The sequence below is a fragment of the Nilaparvata lugens genome, chromosome 1 (assembly GCF_014356525.2).
Source record: "Nilaparvata lugens isolate BPH chromosome 1, ASM1435652v1, whole genome shotgun sequence".
NCBI classification, from domain to species: Eukaryota; Metazoa; Arthropoda; class Insecta; order Hemiptera; family Delphacidae; genus Nilaparvata; species Nilaparvata lugens.
The window spans coordinates 34,588,735-34,612,880 of NC_052504.1; the positions used below are offsets into that span (position 1 = coordinate 34,588,735).

Sequence of the window (24,146 nt, forward strand, 5' to 3'; positions counted from 1 at the left end):
TATTTCATTGCTAAGGGTAAGGCTCTAATTGCTGTATTCCACTCCTTTTGGTTCGGCAGAAGTTTTACTGCTTCAAATCAAAACAATTTATTTTTCCACATTGCATCACACAGATGTGTAAAATTTTATAAATTTCATTATTGAAACAATACATTAATTTTAAATAGGTAATGATATTTATGTTATTACATTAGTGTTAGCTTTACAGAAAGAGTGGAATTCCCGCAATTGAATGGGGAGAGTTCTTGCATGAAAAATAGAGTAAAATGTATCTTCATCTGTGTGCTATGAACTTATTTGCTATACTATATGAATAGTGGAAGAGCAAGGGAACCTGAGGCCAGCAATCAAGCAAAAAAGTTATATTTTAATTCAATTGAGTTGGTATGCTAAGTGTAATGTATATAAGGAGAATGTATAGGCTTCAGTTCCAATCCAGCCTATGCCAAAGAGGCACTCGACCAACCTACTTTTATACACCACATCGCCGCAAATCTCATCCTCCCTGATGTCCGGCAAATTCCTATAGATAATTTGAGCTATGTAGTATGGTGATATACAAAAATTAGGATAAAGAAACGAAGCTCCTGAATACCATTAAAAGTAGAAAACTCCAATACCTCGGCCACATTATGAGGAATAGCTCAAGATACAGACTTCTGCAAGAGATCCTTCTTGTCGACAAAATCAGGATAGCCATTATGATCGCCAACATCCGAAACGGAGCAGGCACGTGAAGAAGAAGAAGAAGTATGGTGATTTGAGTTCTATTCCATGCATTAATCAAGGTGTTGAATATTCGTGGTTGTTTATGAGTCGTTTTTGGTAATTGTGTTGTATTTTAGCAAATAGGTTTATTTTGTGTTTCCCTTATATATGTGAATTGTTTCAATAAATAACTGTCTTAAATTGAGCACATGGAAGTCCGAGAATAGCAGCAACTTGGGGTAACTGGATTCTTTTTCCAGGATAGTTTTTATTATTGTGCGTTGAGTAACAGCAAACGGCTCCAGGCAAACGGATGGCTTGAATAAGGTGGCTTTACGCGCAGTTAATTTACTGTTCAGTGTGTGCAGTAAAATACTTTTGCCATTAAGCGCTGCACTTGTAAAAGCTAATCGGTACAAATGTTCTGCTCTAATGATCGAACTACTTCTATTTATGCGCCACATGACCTTGATACTGCTCAACTGCTGCATGACCTTCAATTCCCTAAAGTCTACAATGGAATCTATTTCTAGCAGTTAAACTCCTGGCTGACCCAAGCAGTAAACTACTGCTTGTGTAACCGTACCTACCGTACCTTGATGCAGCTTCCAGCAATTTTTCTCTTCAAGCTTATACAATCTTTAATAAACATTATAATATTTAGTGGTGTTAAATTTAAAGGTAGACTATTTAAGGTTGTTCCACCACCCATCAAGACAATAAGAAATCATTTTAATAACTGTAACGGAAAATTCAATTAATATTCAATTTACATGTTCAGTAGTCTGATTAATAAAATTATTCACAAATTACATCCGCAATTAGAAAATGGACAAAATATATTTCAACAATAGAAAATATTTTTTATTTAGCCTGCTAATGGTCGTCAGATTAATCAAGCTAGTAAAATAGGCTCAATCAATTCTATCTGGTTTAAGCTTTAATCTATAGAATAATACTCTTTGTACTTCAATATTATTACTTCACATCACTATCGTTGTTAACTTTCATATTTTCACAATTTCTCAGATACTCTTCAACTTGTTTCAATTTCTTCACTGCTTCATCATGATGTTCTTTCTCTTCCTCTTCAAAAATAGAGCCACTGAAAAAATATAATTTTTAAATGAGAGAGTTTGTAATCAACCCTATGAATTTTTTAAAATATGGAAATAGTTTTCATTTGAGAAATTCTTTCGATTGATTATACAATATGTCCAATAATACAGATTGAGTATAAACAATTAAATGAACAGTAATAATTAATGTTGTGTTGTGTTAATAACATCGCCTAGATTATGATAAACTATAAGTGAACATTATTAGTATACTCCATCCTCCATGAGATGACATTGATTGAATAAGATCACAAGTTTCTCAACAATTTTTTCGAGTGAAAAGGAAAGGAGATACAGATATATGTGATTATTCTACTAAAAACATGAATAATCTGGAGAATTAATAACTACTACCACAAATAATTCTAATAAACTTGAAATATCAGATAGAAATGATAGACTCTTCAGAGGAAGATGAAAACAACATTTCTGTTGGATGCTTGGATTTTTTAACAGAAAACAAAATGATTAACTCTCACCTGTTGCTCCGAAATTCATCATCAGCCACTGTCGAAAGAGAAGGTGGATTGACAAGATTCTTCTGGCTTTTTCTGTTTGATTGAGGAGTTCCGGGGGTAGTTTCAGTGTTGCCCTGTAAAACAATTATGTTAAATTCAAGCATGGTGTAACAAATATTATTTGTGAAACCAATAGATCGACTTACTATTTTTACATTGGAATCTATGTAGTATGAAGTATATAGTATCTTCAGTCTGTAATAGAAATAATAGAATAACTTGACCCGTGAGGAGGCCAAAGTCCACCCAGGACTGTAGAGCCAACTAAAGTAAAGTAGAACAATTTGATAGTTAGCATCTCACTCACTCATACCTTAACAGTGATTGTAGTAGACCTGTTGAGCTGAGGTAGCGAGGTTTTGGTGAGATTGAGGTGCGGATTGGAGCTCCTGTTTAGGTTGACTTCGAGCGTGGACTTGAGTAGGTCCATCTTGGATCCGCTGCTGGCCTTGTTGTCGGTGTAGGAGCTGTTGCGGCGACTGCCACGACTCAGCTCGGGTCGCGAGCCTTGGTCCAGTGACGTCAGCGACCCGCGGTGGTTGAACCGGATCATCAGACTCAGTCGCTCAGCGCTCAACATCTCGTCATGTGACATCGAGTCCTTATCGGGCAGACCGTCTTCCACGTTCAGTTTTTCTTTCTCCGATTTCTCTGTTGGAAAATATCCTCAATAGAAAAAAGATTCTTTCACAAGCAGAATTGATAACTATAACATTTTTCTAATATCGATGTCATAAAGTATCATCAAGTAACTGAGGAAAGATCTGAGATGTGCCAACTACAGAGACCCCAGAAGGATGGCGAATGACAGAGAGACTGGAATTGGAATTGTAAAATTCCAAAAAGATAGTTTATATTTTCACTTCCAAGAATTTAAGCCCAATTTTATAATGTCATTATCATGATCACTGGTGGATGTGGATAGGAGTGTTGATTGCATTGGGCAATATACGACTTATTATTATTTATGGTATCATTTTGCGTGTTTAGATACAGGTTAGTTAAATAAATTAATATGGTACAAAAACATTGACACCCACAATTTTTATGAGTCCATCAATCAGCAATAGCAACCACATACAGATGTATCTCTTTTATATCAAAGCAATAACAATTATCCTATCAAAGCCAAGCAAGGCATTTGAAATTACACCTCTATTACCCACTTTTAAAATTTTAAAATTAGTTCCGTAAAATAGGAAAATTACCTTTTCTTATCTAGGTTTTCATCTACCTATGTCAAAAATGTAGTATCAACAATTTCTATGGATATAATCCACTTTACACTACTAAAAACTCTACACTACTATATACCACTGTAGTGTATCTTTATTTGGTAGGAACGAGGGAGCAACTTGAAAGCAAAAATATCTCTTTGGTACAGTACCTTTATCATAGTCATGGAATAATGATGATGCAACCTGTCTTGAAAGGTCGGTCATTACAAGTCATTATAAGTAATTTCTCAGTTTTTAAGTTTGCTTTGAAAATTTTAATTTATCCAGTTCACTCAACTCATTAAACAATCCAGCTTACGACAGATTTATTATGTTGTAACAGCCAAAAAAGAAATGTAATTATCTAAATGTGTCGTGAAAATTTATAGTATTTTAATCAAACTTTAAAATGTCATTCTTTTATGCCCACCAACCGACCTAAATCTTTGATAGTGCATGGGTCTGGAACGATAAATTGATACGGTAGTGTTCAATATATTTCATATGAGTGACACAACATATCATTATCTGCTACAGTACGGTACTATATATACAGAGTGGGTGGAAAGTCCGAGAACGGCTTCATATCTCATACACAAAGGTAATTTCATGGTGGGTGTTATTGGGGATCCTACTTTAATTTATTGAAAATACTACTTCAAAAATCTGGTCCTCCATTTGGATCCGCCATATTGAACGCAAATTTGTTTTTTTGAATAGGAAGGTGGTTATGCGATACATAATTTCAATACGAAATTTCAAGAAAAAATGAATTACGAAAACCACACATCGATATATCAAACCGTTTCAAAGATATTCACATTATTAATCAATACCACTTATCTATTTCATTTCTGATTTGATGGTATTGATTTATAATGTGAATATCTTCCAAACGGTTCGAGATAAGGATGTGAGGTTTTCTCCATTCGTTTTGCCTTGAAAATCCGTATTGAAATCATGTATCGCATGACGACCATCCTATTCAAAAAAATAAAGTTGCATTCAAAATGGCGGATCCAAGATGGCGGACCAGATTTTTGAAGTCATAGTAAAGTACGGTAGTATTTTCAATTTCAAAAGGATCCCCAATCACACCCACCTTGGAATCACATTATTTTTATGAGATACTAAGCCGTTCTCATACTTTTTTCTTCCCTTTATGCTTTGAATAGTATTGATTAATAATGTGAATATCTTCGAAACGGTTTGAGATATCGATATGCGGTTTTTGCCATTCATTTTTTCTTGAAATTCCGTATGGAAATCATGTATCGCATGACCACCTTCCTATTTAAAAAAAACAAAGTTGCATTTAATAAGGCGGATCCAAGATGGCAGACTAGATTTTTGAAGTCATAATAAAGTAGTATTTTCAATTTTAGTAGGATCCCCAATCACACCCACCGTCAAATCACCTTTTTGTATGGGATATGAAGCCGTTCTCGGACTTTTCACCCATTATCTGTATCTATTCTCTGAATCAGCAATATAACTAAAGCTCTAGAAAGACTAGTATTCAGAGCTGTAAAGTACTAATAGAGCCCTAATTCAGATGTTACCTGCATCTTTGACATTGACTTTCTTCTTGTAATAGGACTGATCGTATTTATGAAGCCAGAAGAAGTGTATGAAACCGTAGAGGCCGCCACTGACGATGGCCAACAGGCCCATGGCGCGGAACGCCTGTCTCGTTCCAATTGTGCCGATCAGCAATCCTCCACCGAAGCTGCCCACTCCGCGACCTCAACAAAAAAACAATCAATTCATTTTTTTATTTCTTGGCGTGGCGAAGTTGGGACAGTAATGTCCACTCTACCACTTAACCACGATCAATGTGAAAAATGTATATTTCTGTTCAAGATTCAATATTCAAGATTCTTTATTGCCAGAACAACTTTACATTGTATGAGCACGTCAAAAAATAATAACAATAATATAACACTTGTGAAATAAAAGAGAAATTATGAAATAAAATTAGGCATTAAGATAATAGAAATCGTATAATATATATGAAAATATTACAATAACAATTTGTCTTAGTTAGAAACAAACTACAATTCATATTAATAATAATTAATAAGTTATTCAGTTTTACCAAAAATTGAAAGGTACATGTTGCATAATGAGCATTGATTATATTGAACACTGAAGATACTCATCCACTGAATAGTAGGCACTCTCTATCAATTTATTTTTTAAAATCTGTTTGAATTTATAGATTGGCAGCTCACTAATTTCTAAAGAAAGATTGTTATACATTTTGGCTTGTTGAAAAATATGGCTATCTCTTGTCTTGGAGAGTCTTATTTGAGGCAGTGATAGATCATTGCCACGTCGGGTGGAGTAAGAATGATTGGCTCCCAGACGCGGAAAAGATTCTATATTCATTTTAACATATTGTAAGGTATGAAGAATAAAGAGAGAAAGAAACGTTAGAATTTTCAGACTTCGGAAACTTTCCTTGCAAGACTCACTGTTCCTCAAGTTATTCAATACTCTCACTGCCTTTTTTTACCAAATAAAAACCTTTGTTGCATGACAAGAGTTGCCCCAGAGACGAATTCCATAGGAGATGAGGGATTGGAAAAGTCCATAATACACGAGTAACAAAGATTCAGCATTCAAAGACAACTTGAGTCTCCTAAGAAGAAAAACAACTTTGGAGAGTCTCCTGCACAAACTCAAGATATGAGGCTCCCAACCCAATCTTCTCTCCAATGTAAAACCCAAGAGTTTGACATTATTCTTGACATTAGTATCCTCAGGCGGAGCCCTAAGGGAGAAGCATATATATTCAGTCTTACTCTCATTAATGACTAGATGATTTGATTCAAACCATAATTTTGCAGAGTTAAGGGCTCCCAACATCTTAGATTTAACTTTTTCATAATTTTGGTCAGAGGATATCAATGTCGTGTCATCAGCATATAAAACAGATAACGTTGGAATGTTACAATACAAATCATTAATAAAAATAAGAAAAAGAAAAGGGCCCAAAACAGAACCTTGTGGGACACCTGCCACAACATCTCTAAAGCCAGAACATTTACTATTAATAACAACCCTTTGCTTCCGATCAGATAGGTATGATTTTATCAGCTTCAGCTCATTCTCTCTCACTCCATAGAAGTAGAGCTTGTCATAAAGGATATCAAAGGGTAAACAATCAAAAGCTTTGGTGAGATCAATTAAGGCTGCTGCTACTATGTTTTTATTCTCAAAGTTTTGAAGGACAAAATCAACAATTTTTTCAATAGCCATGATAGTACTGTGGTTGGGACGAAAGCCATGTTGATGTTCATACAATAAGTCATTATTTACAAAGTATTCATATAATTGCACGACAAGACATGATTCAATAACTTTTCCAAGAATAGGGACAATAGCAATGGGTCTGAAATTTTCTGGTTTACTCGAGTCACCCTTCTTAAAAATTGGAGTGATATTTGTGTATTTGAAACATTTAGGAAAAACACCGTCCTTGAGCACTTTGTTTATTATGAAAGTCATTGGATCTATCAGACTGTCACTGACTGCTTTTATTGTGAAATTAGAGAGACCAAAAACATCTTCACTTTTCGAGAGGCTGAGATTGGCCATAACCTGCTTTACCTGTTTACAATTGACTGATTTCCATTTGAAACCTGAGGTAGGAATAGGCTTATGAAAGTTCACCAATAGGTCAGAATGTTGCACTTCTCCATTTTTCAAGCCTGTTCTACATTTAGAAGATTTTACTGTCAGAGACACATTGACAAAATAATCATTGAAATCAAATTATCAATACCAAATACCTATTTCTTATGAATATGATTTAACATTTAATGAAATGTAGAGAATCCAAAATGAAATTTAGTGACGTTCCAAAATTGGGAGGTAGAGAACACTCTCAATGAAAGCTCTTTCCTATTATAGGAATTGAACATGAACAAACTTGTTCTAATTCTGAAAATTATAATAGGATAGAAATGAACTATATATATAGAATTCTTCTGTATTCAGAGTTTCCAATAAAATTGTTTGCCAAATGCCAAATATCAGACTTTTGGAATCCTAGTCAGATTCGGAATGAAATTTTCCGGTAAGAGTAATGTACACATTTTCAGATAATCCTCTACCCATCCATTGAATTACGACTCCAGTTGTTACTCAGAAAATTGTTCCAGTTTAGCGCGATGCACCCTGATTTGTTTCTGTAATTTTTCCTCCATCTTGAACTCATACACAAAACAATTCAGCCCCGACAATACAAACAACAGACAATAAAACAAGAATGAGTTCAAAACTAGATGAAAGGAAGAATCACGAGTTAGTAAGTTATCAAAGTTAAACTTTGATTATCAATTCACAAGATAAGTTATTGCTGAAGACAAAACTATATGATTAGATAATGTTCTTCCAACAACTCACAAACAAACGATAACTTGTTGAACTGAACAAACAAAATCATGCTGGTGATTAACCTTCACTAACATGTATAAAAAAAATGGACAATACAAATTCCAACAAACAAATTCCTGAGAAAAAGAGCACAATGCGCCTAGTTTCAGGAAACTACAATTTTAACTGAAATAAATTTAATTTCAGACAAATACAAATTGACAAGAAACCTTGCTCTAGAACAAGGCTACAACAAACTTAAGTTGAGCATGGATCAGACCAATCTCAACATGCCAACATTGGACAAATACGAAACTGCTTAAATCCAATGTGTGTGAATTAATCAACAAATTACAAATTTAAATTCATCCCGGCCAGGCAGGATCATAAAATGTTCTGAACAAAGCTCAGGCTAGAGCTACCAGAGGACTGTAATTTACTATTTAAATAATCAAATACAAACAAGGGGCAAAATTTAATCTTCAATTTGAGCCAGGTTATTTGTACAGTTAAACTCTGCATTAATGAACAATAAAAAAAGAGCAAAAACTCACCAGATTTATTCCAATCTTGACTACTTGCCCTTCGAAGCCTTTATTAGATGTTCTGGTCAGGTTCAGGGTGGGACGAAATTGGGGAATAGACAGGTTATTTGCTTACGGGCTGCCTTCTCGTTGATTCTGTGTTCAAATTGCAGGTCATACACTGTGTTTCGAACAAAGCTCAAACTGGATTCTTTATAAATTCAAATCCGATTCAAATTAATTCAATTCCTATTTACACTGTTATATTCATAATTCACACACACGACACTCAAACAATTATTTACAAGAAATTTCCGATCGAAATTACATGACAAACACAATTTTGATCTTGCAACAAGACAACGGGCTGACGAGACAAGACTGAAGCCTTTCAAAAAAATCCACAATGCCAAGCAGCAGGACGGTCTGCGCCGGCGCAAACACAAGCCTGCTATTGGCAGAACTATAGTCTGGCATTCTGGCGCTAAAATTCGAATTCTCTGGCCAGACCAAAGGAAGACTATTTATAATTATTGGTAGAAATTGAGTTTGAGACTATTATTTGAAGGTTTTTTCAAATTATAATTTTTCATCAATTGTGACATCGATTTTTCAAAATGTGAAAAATGTGTATTTCTGTTCAAATTACCAATACCAAATACTAATTTCTCATGAATATGATTTAAAATTGGAAGTAAACATGAAAGGCACTTATTTTCCTTCACCTAAAACTCTGTTTAAGGTACGGTAGCTTTTGTTCATAGCATGACACTTGTTTCATTGCTTATTTCCCTATATTTTCAATATTTGAAACATAAATTATTCAATCTTTGGATTTAATCCAAAACTATTGAATTAGTAATGTATTTCAGGCATTTATTGAGAGCACCAGATTTTGGCTCTAAAAATGTATTGATCACAACATAATCAAGTCAAATTTTATAATCCAAATCAGATTTTGTAATCCAAGTGAAGAATAAAAATAGAACTCCCTCATAACATACTTAAACACGAGTGATGAATATACAGTACTATATTTGAAAATTTTCTACACTAATGATTGTTACCTAAGCTGAAGTGGGCCATTCCCAATACACCGATGAGAGTTGCCAGTAAGTTCTTTGGAGCAATTATCGCACAATAAGTGGCTGCCGCAACCCACATCAGGTGCACCGACAATGATTCGATAGCTTCGAATGGAAAACACCACCAAGCATTTCTAAAATAATATCAACAAATAAAAACCAACAAAAATATTCTCGAGTTTCTTCAAAACTACTGATTGTTATACAATATAAGTCATCATTCCATCATTCAGAGAAATTCAATCTTAAAGACAGATATCTAAAATATGATGCCAGCCTTCAAATAGAGTCCATATCTACTCTCTCAACAGTATGCTGCGAATTTGTTCTCTCCATTCTGAACTTACCTCAAACTCATTAAATAGACGTTTAATATTTTAGATTTTAGATATTTTATTTTCTCGAACTACAAATTCACGATAAAGTCCAGAAGGCTATATACAGAATAATCATGCAATTGAATGATGATTTTTGACGATAGCTAGACTTTATTATTTATCAAATTTACAAATTGTCTTGGAGCAGAGAAGTAGCACCAATATAACTTTTCATCTTTCAATCCAGTTGAAAATTGGATTTAGTGGGATTAAATGAGAAGCATAGCTCTTGAATTGAAGATTTTTGTCTCTCTCAAGTCTCAACTACCATAGAGATAGATTACTTTCATGCATAACAATAATGAATTTATTCCAGTAAGTTGGGTAATTTTTGGTGATTTGAATTTTTTTATCGGAGTGAGTTTAGAATGTTATACTTACTCTATAAATGAATATCCCATTAATCGTGCGGCATGTGAGAAGAATGCTATTACTATTAGATTGACATGTCCAATTTTGTGAGTGAGTTTTTCTGCGCCATATAAAAAGGGGATACTACTAAGTGTACCCACTGAAACAGTTATTCCTGAAAAAATCCAATTACAGTCAATAATAATACTAAGAAAGTGAGTTAATCGATAAATGAATGATTAGAAGCATAAATTATTCTGATCTCGATAACTTCTACATTTTAAAATTGAATATAAGTTCAACATGAGAAAATAAGTTGAAGCTCAAAATCCAAGCGCTTCTCTCATTGGAATCGTGTAATTCAGTTATCATAATATAGAGTTTGAATTTAATTAACTTGTACCAATTGTAAGATAAGGAAAATTACATTGTCAGAATATATTACTCAATTTTTGAAGAAATATAATTTCACAATTCCTTTCTAATAATGGAATATTGCACAGAAACAAAACACATATTTTTCAAATTAGTTCAACCGAATACCCACTGATTAATAATACTCACCAAGTAAAGAATTTGGAGCGCCCAACTCTTTTAGATAAAGAAACAAGTAAGATTCTATGAAACCCCAGCAATTTCCCAATACAAATAGGAAAAATATGAATAGAATAACATGAGGAAGCTTCAAGAGGCGCAACATATCACGCATGATATTATCAGCGGGAACTTTAGTGCTGAGAGGCATCATTAATATTGATATGGCTGACAAAGCTAGGAGAGCGTCATACGCATAAAACGCCACTGTGTAGTCCGAGTACCCTGCAAATTACAAAAGACAAACTATTCAATTAAATTGGCAAAGACAAGGGCCGGATGACTCGCTCAACAATATTGATTTGAAAAGATAAAATTTATGTAATAAATATAGAGAGCTTCACTTGAGTATGAGTGCTTGCTCCTCTCAGGTTTAGTTTAATAGTCCTCATTAGTCTCTTTATACCAATAATTAGCTGATTTTATTTGAACTACAGTAGTTTCAATATCCCAACACAAGGTATTTCGACTGGATAGTTGAGAAAATACTTCTCTACAGTTACCTTATACCGTACAACACAATCAGGTACGATAATATATTGACAAAAAACATGAAAATTGAAATATTGTCAATCAACAAATTACAAAAAGTAAATTGCCTCATACTATTTGTCTTCCAACATAAATTGTCTTATAACTAAGCCATATTGTATTGTGTTTTACATTGTCTCTTGAAGTCTGAGTACGGTATCTATCTATTACATGAAACTGAGCAAAATTCAAATCTCATTCCATGATCACCCAGAATATTCACATGAAATTATGATAAATTGGTATATCCTTTCATATCGATAAGAACACAACCTGTTACATTAAACATCCTCAATTATAAAATTGCATCCCTTTCTACATTGAGAACAATTTGAGCTGAGAATGCGCATAATCATAAACTTAATGGATAAATGTATTTCTTCGTTAGGCTACTCTGGCATCATAGCCGAAACATGTTGCGAGTTAACAATTTTAAAAAAAGGTACTTGAATTTTTATTTTTATTTCGACTTTATGGATAGTTTCCAAGCATTTAATTGTGAAGAAAAAATAAATTTCCAGCTTTGGCAAATCATTGCGATTTAATGGCAAAACCAACTTACAGTAATAGTTTCAACCTGAATCTTAGAGATAAAATATTGATGATTAGTTATCATTAGTTACCTTTTCAATTTGATGAATCATCTATAAGAAAATTGTGATAGTGACTTTTAAGCAAGTCAAACTGCAACTGCAACTGCTTAATGCATTCAGTTATAGGTAGGCTTCAAATTAAGACCTTGTCATTCGATGAAATCAATGTCGTCAAATATAAGAGGGAAAAATGTTCTCTTACCAAGCTTTTTGCTCCTGTAGTCGATAAGATAGCCGGTGAGTGGGGAGAAGATGGCCATGCCGATGGTGGAGAACAGCCGCTCTCTGCCGAACTCTCCTCCATACTTGTGAATCATAGTCAGTGCAATCGGGTCCATCACAGTTACACTGGCTGATAGCATAATTGTCGCCACAAATCGAAGAGCAAAGTAGATCCAAAACACTCTGTCATCAGATTCTTTGTAGTCGGGAGGGCAGATTTCTGGTCCACCATCTCTGAAATTATCATTTGCTTTCAATAAACAAATGTTCAAAATATATAACTCAAGTATTGTTTATGCATTTAAACCCTTATGGAACATGTGGAAGCAGAAACTTGTATAGTGTATAGTGTTATATTGATATTATTTTATAGAAGATTTGTTCAAGCTACTCCTATAATATAGAGCTGTATTTGAAGGTGTTTTTAGATACTTACTTTCCGTGTCCATGATCACCATTATGCTATTATTCTATATATTTCCCTACCAAAATTCAGCCACCCGAAGGGCTTTGTCATTGCATTTGAGGAGGTCGTCATTAGAACAGCTTTTGTGTCAAGCAACTCGCACTGCAACAAGTGAGTGTAGCTTTGTTCTAAGCCGCAGTTTTTCTAGATTACTGCGTACTAAAAAATTTCTTCCTTCAACTTCATCAGATCTGATGGTTTGTTATTTGGACCTTTATTCATAAACTGGGGATTATACCTTTATTCGTTTTTCCTCTCTCTTTAAAAAGCTGAAAGCTCTCAAATTTTGGAAATAGGAGGCCAAGCATTGCATTTTCCAAAAGTAATACATTCGCAAATATCGTATTTTTGTTGTAAAATTTAATATTATGGAGAAATTTGAGACTGAGAGTGAAATTAGCTGAACTTACCTAAAATTGCATTTTTGTAACATACAGTCGGCAGCCATCTCTTGAAGAGTGCTCATTGTTAGGTTGGTAGCTAGAACCAGACCACCACACCTCAGATCTGACTCTTCCAGAGCCGTGTAGTTTACTCCAGAAAGGATCAACAAGTCTTTACTGAAATGTTGCCGGAAATCTGTGACTGTTTCATTATCGTCCATCTCCACTTCCAGTCCTGAACATTACATTTTTCAATCAATTTGAGACAAACAGATTACACGGTGTTTCAAGAAGTTGGGGGAAAATCAGCAGAAATACAATAAGTTACTTATTCCCTATTATCTATTTTTTTTAAATTTAGAATGCAAATGAGACTAATGTAATAAGATTGGTAGATAAAATAATAAGGTAGTCCTTGTGCTATTTTTCTTCCAAATTTATAGGTGACACAGTCCAAGATGAGGTTAGAATTTCAAGTGTACAATTTTTACAAAATTTTAGTCCAAAACCAAACATGAAAACTATAAATTATGAATTTAGATGGTTTGAATTAATAAATTGATTACCACTTGTAACAAATAATATTGAGTTATTTAAGAAAATTTGGAATCATTGAAGAAACACAAACTTGTAAAATTATTCTAATTTTTTTATAATTTGAAAAATGATACACGCTTATACCTACATGTGAGTGTAGCTAGTCATTTCCACAATAGTTGATTAATGAATTCACACTTTGTATTCTCTAGTATATTAACACGAGAGATTCAGGTGAATAGTTTCTGAATGTCATAAATAGCATTAGGCTATAAATGGAACATTGATTTTGATTAGAATAAATACATTATTTTACTTGAAATTTAACTGTGATTTCTTATATATTTATTTTGGAGCTCTTGTTGAACGTTTTCAAACAAAATTAAAATCATTGAGAATACTTGGACAGCAAAGACTGTTATAATTATCATGATCATTTTTAATTTAGTAAAAATAAATTCAGCCTTACAAATGGACTAAAATATAATATGCTATATGCTTCTTGGAATAAATACAATTATGGACACTTTTTTGTCATTAAATAGACCGACTAGCAGTCAAATTTCTTTTTACATGGATTTATTCACTTACTGTGACAACGAGACCTTTCGGCAGATCCGCCATCTTCATGGTTGTACTCATAGACAAGTTTTGTATGGCAATTTGTAGTGTGCTGTATTGGTGTTTATAGGGTTTTTTGTAGCTGAGAAGGTAAGTGAATAAATCACAGTAAGTGAATAAATTCATTCAATGAAGAAACTTGACTGCTAGTCGTCCTTTTTAATAACAAAAAATGATTTAATAGTAAGCAGTTCGTGATGGAAAACAGCATTGAAGAAATTTATGGTATTCAAAAGCTGTTCATGAAGAAGAGAGGATTGATTTTTGGGGATAAAAGTTCATCATGACGAAGAGATTAATTTTTGAATGATAACAAAAAAGCTAGAGAATGATCATTCAATTACCACCACATTATTCTATTATTATAATAATAATAGCCTGATTATGTAAGTTTGAAATTTCGTCAGTCATAGAATCAATATTAGTTGTATATGATTGAATATAACTTACTTCCTAATAATAAACAACGTTGACTTGTTACCTTGATCTTACTCACTATACAGTATAACAATCTTATCATAGACCAATATGAGAGAATAATTTTGTCACAACTTACCTAGATGTTCCGGAGGTTCCATCAAATCTGGATGCATATCAAGCAAGAAAAATGCTGGAGGTTCTTCTTCTCCGTCTGGCTGCACAGTGACGTTCTGTTTGACTGCTGTACTGTTTCCAAACCCAAAAGCTAATTTCTTTTTACCTGGAGTTCTGAAAATTTATTTTTTTAGTTGATATGCAGTGGTCAACAATGATGTTATAAGGTAATACTAAATTGGAAGTTTTCTACTGAAACATACATATGCTCATAAATATACAATGATGCAGATCACAAACGGTACTAATATGGTTAATTTCAGACATTTTAATAATTACAATTGGAGAAATTACAAAAATCTCCAGGAACCTGGATAGTTCCCATATTATAATTCAAATAGTTACCGTACTGATTCGATAGGGTTTCATTGCTGGATATCATTTTATAAGGATATATTGAAAATCAAAATACCGAACTATAATAATCTTGATTATGCAATATTGTACAATACAAATGGATGGTATTTTCTACTAAAATCTTTATAAGAAATTCAGCTCCACGTCCAATGCCCTGGGTCATATCAACAATTATTATATGATTACAAATTATCAATTTGCCAACAGACGATTGTAAGTTTGTCATGTAATCTAGTATCCGGTAGGTAGGGTATACTCAAAGTTGAATGCATTAAACTCACTTTGTTGTTCCATTCTTCTTCTTCTTATTGTCATTTATTGTATGGAAATGTAAATCATGATGATTTTCAGCTTCAATTTCAATTCTCATCTCATTCAATTGCTTTTCACAGTCAACCTGAAAAGAGAGGAATCCTAATTGAAACTACTATTCAAACCTGAAAATATTCAATGGTTAAAAATGGCAAGTAAATGGCAAATGGTTAAGTTGAAATTACAAGTAGAACAGATTACAAAGACCATGTGAAATACATACATTATGCATGTGTTTCATGTACATATTTCTCTTTCACGGCATATTGAACAAAAACTGTTAACGAAACCGTGGAGTGATAGTAAAGTTTAGAAATTGTTATTTGGTATGAGCAATTTTTTTCAAGTTTTGATGCACACATACAAAAGAAAGTATAAGATTTTATAACTTTTAAAATTGAAAAAAAAATAATTTTAAATACATGAATTAAAACATTCTTCATATATTCTACATGGTAAATTACATTCCTACTATGATACAAGAGAAATGATATGATACAAGAGAAATGATATGATGAAAGTTTTATAGGCCTACAATAACTTCAAATCCCACACGTTATTGTGTATTGTAATTTTCATTACAAATCGTCATTATAATATTCTACTCATTCAATTCACTCTTAAATACTATCTTTCAGCGTTATAGCTATTTTTAACAGTAATTGTAGTTGTGACGAATTAACTTGAATGAAATTTGTTGTAATGAGTTAATTTGAATAGTTGAAAAGCTGAATGCAGCTCACTCGGTAATTCCTGTAGGGTGGAACAGCTATACTCTGGTGATGAGGAAAGCTGCTGATGAGAGATTTACTTTTGTATGTTTTCTTGGGCTGCAGCAAGCAGTGGTCGACGCAGTCATCCAGCACCATGTTTAGCTCTTCTTCCTCGGGGCATTCCCTGCTCGGGCAAGGGCTCCACCAAACCTGGCAAAGCAAAGCAAAGCAAACAACACCAGCACATCACACAGCAATAATGAGTGACAACCAAATGGGTTTCAAGTACACATTTATAATGGAGGATTTATGCTTTCAATGCTTGCCAACTTCTATGAAATTTCCATGGTCATTTTAAATAAATGCAATCATAATATACATATAAGCACTGCAATATGCAATTGTATTGGGCTGATATGATATTAACAATTTATAAATGACTATATTAATCTCAATTTTTGTCTTCTATTACTAGTATCACACTGTTATCTTGTCAATACTTTTTGAAATATCTTACATTAAAAATGATGACTTCTTAATCAGTAGCGTGCTACACATTCAAGTCTGAATATCTGATTTAATTTTTCATACACAATTTTCAAGATTTCCTGTCTACAACAATAGAGTTTTTACCATTGGTAGGTAGTATTTATATGTTGCACAATAAAAATTAAAAATTGAATATTTTAGCCAGATACGATTGGGTTCAAAATTCAAACTCTATGAATTTAGTACCTAAAAAATAGATCTTTATCTAAGTAGGTACTGTACCTCGACCATTCCTGTTGTTGGATGCCTCAAAACATAAGCAGCGGGCATCTCTCCCGGGATTTCCATTTGAGGAATCAATGTCAAAGAATGATGGAATATTAGATTGAGCACCAGCGAAAAAATTACCACCGGTTTGTAATGTCCAAATTTGTCCACAAGAAAACCTGCAATAAGAAATATGGGATTCCATTTCATTTGAACCGGTAGGCTGGATAGAATCAAAAATAGTAACATAATGAAAGTGAATTTGTTCAAAATTTAATTAAAGAGTGTGGTGGAAGAATAGTTTTTTAGACAGTTTAATTAAACGAGTTTTTTCAGCTATTTAGTTCTTCGGTCAAAATTTGAAGTAGCAGAAGTCCTTAGTAATTAGTTCTATTTATATAGCTTTGATTGCATATTCCAATTATTATTATAAAAAGAGTGAATTGAAATTTATTTATTTGAGAAAATAATTATAGTGAGCCCACATCGATTTCATTTCGCCGATGTAAAATGAAGGCATTAGAAGCTATGCCAGGGAAATTAACGATTCGGACAATGCCATGACTTCATTTTACAGCTGTTAATTTTAATAGACCTATGACGTCATCTTACAGAGGTTAAATTTAAGACTGTGCGACAGGCTGAAAAAACTTTATACTGGGAATATTTTCAAAGGTTTTTTGGTTTGTTTATAGCCTCTACTATCAACTTATCAAAATAGAAAGGGGTTTCAGGAAAATTGTTTTTTACGGATTAATTTATTACTTTTTGAGATATGAGCATTTGAAATTTTAATTTTTTGGACAGACCATTTAAAATTCGGTAAGAGATAAATTCATGAAATTTAGAGGATAAATTCTTTATGTAGGCTACTGTATTGTTGATTGATAAAAAAATCTTGGTCATTTTTTGAAAATGGAAATACATGAAAAATTTAACTTCAAAATATCATAAATTTATCTTTTACCGAATTTGGAATGATCTGTCCTAAAAATTTAAACTTTAGACACTCATATCTCAAAAGTAATCGAAAAAAAACTCAGAAAACTTTTTTATTTAGATAACTTGATAGTATACAAATCGAAAAACTTTGAAAAATGTTTATTTAGCCTGTTGCACAGCCTTAATAGACATAGGCTTGCATAAAATCGGGCCCAAATATTTTTGAGAGAATCAAAACAGGTGACAGAGTAAGTAACAGCCGCCCAGGTTGATATGTGTTCCTACCTACCTGTTACAGGAGGACTGAGAAAAGTAGTCAGTGGAAGAGCCAGGTAGACAACTGCAATCTCCTCTACGGTCAGTCCAATACTCTGCATGTGAATGGTCAAGAATGGCAGAAGCGACGCAGTAGCTGTATAAGTGCAAAACAATGAACAAATATGGATATCGAGCAAGATAAAACAGAAAAATTCGAAAAAATATAAATTTATAATTTTCATCGAAAATGATAATCAGCGTGTTTTTATCAATAGAATTTATATATTTTTTCAAAAGAAGTGAAAAATCCAATCTGAATCAATAATGCTGGTAAATTAAACTAATTTCATCCTCAATAATGATAAAATTCATTATATTCATGTTCTTGTTCAATCGAAAGTTTATGAATAGTATTTATTTATATTCATACAATATGACAATTCCCACCGAGTATAATTACAACCATATAGTGGCACAAGAACAAAATAGCACTGTACATGATTAAACATTAATGTAAAACTAAAATTATAATAAGTACAGTAATAACGTGGATTGCAATGAAAACAAGATGGAAAGATGGAAAAGTTAAATAGAATATTTAAATATAGAGAAAAAGAAAACGAAAAAGTCATGCAGCTCGTGATCTTAATGCAAAACGCATAATCTATATTTCTTATGTATTTCATTATAGAAAGGAACACAATTGTATAATATACTTACTTACTCCTACAGGTCTTTACAACCCTTGGCCTCCTTCACATAGCCTATCCATCTGTCTCGATCCTCGGCCTGCCTCCTCCAGTAACGAACTCCAAGCGTCCTTAAATCACGTTCCACATCATCCGTCTATCTATTTCTTGGTCGACCTTTTCTTCTTCTGTAATCTATTTTCTCCTTCCTTATACATTTCACCACTCTTCCATCTCTCATTCTCAACATATGCCCCATACATCTTATTCTGCCAGCTTTTATCGACCACATAATGTTTTCGTTGTTTAAGATCTCCTCTATTTCAAAACCTTTTCTTCCTCTCCAAAGACAATTCTCAAAAACAGGGCCCACGATTCTTCTCACCACCTTTCTTTCAAAAACTCTCAGTCTTTGCATATCTCCAGCAGTAAGCACCCATGTTTCCGATCCCTAACTCACCACACGCTTCACCAAGGCCAAGCATAATTAATAGTATAATATATTATAGCTAAATATTTCATTAATTAATTTTTATTCAAGTCGAATCAGAATTTTATGAAAATTTGTAATTTTCCATGAATATACTGGGATCCATGCATTAACTTTGTAACCGAATCACATACAGCCTTGAAAGTTGATAATACTATTTTATTGAATTACGGTAGGCTACTATAATAGTCTAGTCACTATATACATTGGTGCATGCAATTTATATTGTGGTTCTGATTTTTCAATATATTATTTGGGTACATAAGAGAAGATCAAAACCAATTTCTTCATGCAAAATTTCCTTGTGCTAGATACAGGTTGGCCCAATAACCTCGTATTTTCGGCTCATTTTCCAGTTTTCAGCTATTTCTGCCAAATCTCGTAATCGGACAGAAAAATGTGCTCTTGCCTGTTTTTTAGATCATAAAACTCTGAATAAAATGAGATCATTCGGAACTCACTATCTCCAATGAGTACTGAGTTATGATTTTTCAAAAATGAGTGAAATTTGAAGGAAAAATCAATTTTGATGAATTTTAGTTTTTGATCAACAATATCTTCCGATTGTTAACATTTAGATGTATGATTAAAAATCCTTCTGGATGTATTTTTGTGCTCTACAATCTGAGATAGGGAGAGCGCTCTATCTCAAATACACCTGTCGACAATGCTCCTTGTATTGTGAAAAACACCTAATTTTCAGCTTCAACCATAATCACAAACTACATTGTCCTTACATTGATATTTCGCACAATGACATAAGTTCATGAGATCATGTTCTATGAGAATCACCCGCTAGATGCACTTAATTTCAGTATTTCCTATCTGAGCATTGTGTCAAAAGTTATGTGTTTGAAATTTTGATCCTTGAGGTGTCCTTAAGCGCGCCTCTCCACTAGGAAATACTGAAATGAAGTGCATCTAGCGGGTGATTCTCATAGAACATGATCTCATGAACTTATGTCATTGTGCGAAATATCAATGTAGTTTGTGATGATGGTTGAAGCTAAAAATTAGGTTTTTTTCACAATACAAGGAGCATTGTCGACAGGTGTACCTGGAAATCTATTTGAGATAGAGCGCTCTCCCTATCTCAGATTGTAGAGCACAAAAATACGTCCAGAAGGATTTTTAATTATACATCTAAATGTTAACAATCGGAAGATATTGTTGATTAAAATCTAAAATTCATCAAAATTGATTTTTCCTTCAAATTTCACTCATTTTTGAAAAATCATAACTCAGTACTCATTGGAGATAGTGAGTTCCAAATGATCTCATTTTATTCAGAATTTTATGATCTAAAAAAAAGGCAAGAGCACATTTTTCTGTCCGATTACGAGATTTGGCAGAAATAGCTGAAAACTGGAAAATGAGCCGAAAATACGAGGTTATTGGGCCATCCTGTATCTAGCACAAGGAAATTTTGCATGAGGAAGTTGGTTTTGATCTTCTCTCATGTACCCAAATAATATATTAAAAAATCAGAACTACAATATAAATTGCAAGCACACCCCCTTTTTTATGTCTATATTGACTGGACTATAACTACATAGCTTACACATACAGCATTTATAGAGAATATTTCTTGAAATTAACCTGCTTAGTCGCTTACTTTTTCAAAACTGTTTTGCTAGAAGTTAGAAAATCGCTTTCATTCATTTTGTTGGGCCTTCGACAATGAATTTTTAAGTGGCACTTCAATTCATTTTCACTTCATTTCTATATTATTCGATCCAACTAATTTACTGTATTAAATAGGCCTACAATAAAAAAGGAGACCTGCACATATATATAAAAACTAGCGCTGGAATTCATAGCAATGATTCTAGCAAATTATGAAGCCTAAATTGTCTTACACGGTATCAGTCATCAGTGTCTATCTTTATATTATTAGTTTGATAAAATTAGCCTACCTTATTGAATAAGAATGGAAGAGATTGGAAGATTGATATAAATGAGCGTCTATTAAAAAAAACAAATATTATAATCCATCCTAGAGCACTGAATGCTTCGGTTGATGATTTTTTCAAAAACTCTCATTTCCAACCATATTAAGATATTTTTTCAATAAATAAAAGATATTTTTATTACGAATATGTACGGTATAATAGATATAAGCTTAGCCACCTCTAATTAGAGGAGGCTATGATATAAGTTATTCTCATAATTTTCTGCTCTAGATATGTGAGCTAGTTCTGTGGATATGGATGAGAAAAAAGCTCTTCAGCTTTATTCATATCTCAAAAATGAAGCCATTCATTAATCTGTAGGTTAAGAGGAAGAGAGGCCATTATCATTGCAATTTTTACCTCAACCTCGCCCACAACACTTGTAATGTTTATAAAGTATAAAATAAAAAGGCATTTCAACTTTTTATATCTTTCATCTAAAAAAATGTTCCTATTCTTTTTCTCGTAGCGTCCTTCCAACGAAGATTAGCGATCAAAAATATGTTACATAATGTAAATATTGCTAGTATTGCAGCAATATAAAATCATATTAACTCATGGAAAACAAAGTTTTAATAAATAAAAACTTCAAAGCAATTTTGTATGAAGCAAATCAACATACCAAAAGGAAAGCATCTTACCTCCATACATCATGAACAAGGTAACCTTGAGCATAACCAAATTAGGGTTTATATTCAGTTGTTCGCAGTATTTCTCAAATCTTGTTTGATTTTGTTGGGACGTTTCCTCGTCGGACGCCATGATCGCGCGCAGTAGCAAATCCGCACAATCACTTTGCAAACCACCAACTTCCAGATAGAAACTTTTGAATGCTGAAGCTCACTCAGATTATCCTCTTTTTCGGCTTATCAACAGCAAATATTCATCTACTAAAGGTGTCAACTTCAGAGAGATTACAAGTTATGTACAATACCCTAGATAGCTGATGTTGAAATAAAACAATAAATTGTGCACATTTCTTATCCAACAATAAATTTTATATTCTAGACACAAGCGTTACTTGAATCACTTGAAAGCGAAAGCAAGTTAGCAAATTTGAATTTGATTACCGTAGATACCAAATTACATTAACCACCAATGCACTTGAATATGTATTTCTACTATCTTGACCATGTTAGTTTGTGAGACAATGATAATAATGTCTCACGCAGTCATTAGACGTGAATTGTTATGGGTTAATCAAGTTATCTAAGCTGATCTGTCATTACTATCGAATAAATGGAACAAGCTAAATGAAACACAATAGAATGGTGGAAACTTTTTTAGAATGTACCTATCTTGAAAAGCAACATTTTAGTGTACCTACAGCCTTCAAGTAATCAGGCTTTTACGATCCACCAGGATCAATAAATTTTACCCAATTAATGAATAAATGACTAATAGCTAATTATCATGAAATCTGATGAATCAATCGGGTAGATTGATAATTGTTATTAAAAACACTGTTCAACTAGGTATTCAATTAATTTTATTGTTCAAATGAAATAGATGAATGAGTTATACAATAACAGAGTATATAGCCCATAGGCTACAATAGACAACATCAAATCTTTTTTTCAAACACATACACACACAGTATACATTTAGGCTTAACACACAATGGCGTTTTCTCTGTCTAGTTTCTCTTACTAAATACTGACAATAATGATTCAATGTCCATCATTTTTTAAAATATATGCATAAAATAAATGCACATATTTTTATCTACACTAAAAATTTATAGAATTGATTTGATAATAGTTTTTCCATAAATAGAGTACAAAGAACACAATGGTCATTTGCTATACAGAGTGTTTCTGAACTCCCTATCAATATTCTTGGGCATTGTTCCTGGGTAACAAACATAACCAAATATCATTTTCAAACTGTCCGAAAGTCCTTAGTCACAAAGTTTTTTTTTGTTTTTAAATAATATTGTAAACATACGGGAGTGAAACTTTGCTCAAACATTTATGACAAATGGACAAAGCTACAATGGACAAGCTATGTGAGATATAGCAGCTTTAGTGATAGTTGCCGCAGGAGGTCTGTTGTAAGTGCACACAAGGCATTCTGCTAAGTCTGCCTTAATAATGCAACAATCTCCATCTGCATTGCATGTTATTTGTAAGCAATTTTCGATTATTTCAAACAGTAATAAAACGTTACATAACCCTCTAAAGCTAGGTCACCATCACTAAAACTGCCATATCTCACGAAATATTCATTAAATATTGGAACATGATATGTCAATCGATTTGTGATTAAATTAACTTAAAATGTCATTCTTTTTTGTAAAATCAATGAATTTTCGGTTATTTAATACGGCCACCATTTTGTTTTATGAATTTGAAAAATTGTCATAATTTTTTAGTAGCTTTGCCTAGTTGTCATAAATGTTCGTGCAAATACTAAAAATGGCTGGTGTGTGACTAAGGACTTTCAGATAGTTTGAAAAATATATTTGGGTAAGTTTCGTACCCAGGAACAATGCCCAAGAATATTGATAGGGAGTTCGAAAATACTTTGTATTGAGCACAAATGGATACAGAAATGGATTTTTCTTGAGCAACAACAATTTTACAATAACTACATAACAATTTAAGCCCATATTGACAATTAATTTCAGATGAGTTTTATGGAATGAGAAATCATTTTGAATAAATGCGCACATCAATCAATAGAAGAATATACAATACTATTTATAACAAATTGACAACAAACATTTTGAAAGCTAATTAAGCTCTTTGAAATTCGAACATTTACAAATAGGCCTACATCATGTTTTTTCACAGCATGCATCCCGTCACCTCAGAAAGCAATGAAAAACAAGGTCTGTAGAATGATAAAAACCA

General features: G+C 32.9%; 1 protein-coding gene across 1 annotated transcript; it reads right to left on the reverse strand.

Moving 5' to 3' along the window:
• Nucleotides 1-1,550: 1,550 nt before the first annotated feature.
• Nucleotides 1,551-22,154, reverse strand: LOC111051843. Its single transcript, XM_022338414.2, has 15 exons — nucleotides 21,933-22,154; nucleotides 18,192-18,314; nucleotides 16,976-17,139; nucleotides 16,235-16,414; nucleotides 15,461-15,576; nucleotides 14,785-14,936; nucleotides 13,098-13,305; nucleotides 12,202-12,455; nucleotides 10,846-11,100; nucleotides 10,312-10,456; nucleotides 9,536-9,687; nucleotides 5,124-5,306; nucleotides 2,658-2,995; nucleotides 2,306-2,418; nucleotides 1,551-1,813 (listed from the first exon to the last, which is right to left on the reverse strand). Exons 1-15 carry the CDS (start codon nucleotides 22,051-22,053, stop codon nucleotides 1,687-1,689), a joined length of 2,631 nt encoding a protein of 876 aa, XP_022194106.2. The 5' UTR covers nucleotides 22,054-22,154; the 3' UTR covers nucleotides 1,551-1,686.
• Between the last annotated feature and the right edge of the window lie 1,992 nt (nucleotides 22,155-24,146).

Coding starts and splice junctions, on each gene's coding strand:
- LOC111051843 (XM_022338414.2), bottom strand. CDS start 22,053: ATGGCGTCCGACGAGGAAACGTCCCAACAAAATCAAACAAGATTTGAG. Junction 14,937..15,460: donor AAGAAGAATGGAACAACAAA/GTGAGTTTAATG, acceptor ATAAATTTTCAG/AACTCCAGGTAAAAAGAAAT. Junction 1,814..2,305: donor GATGAATTTCGGAGCAACAG/GTGAGAGTTAAT, acceptor ATATTTTTTCAG/TGGCTCTATTTTTGAAGAGG.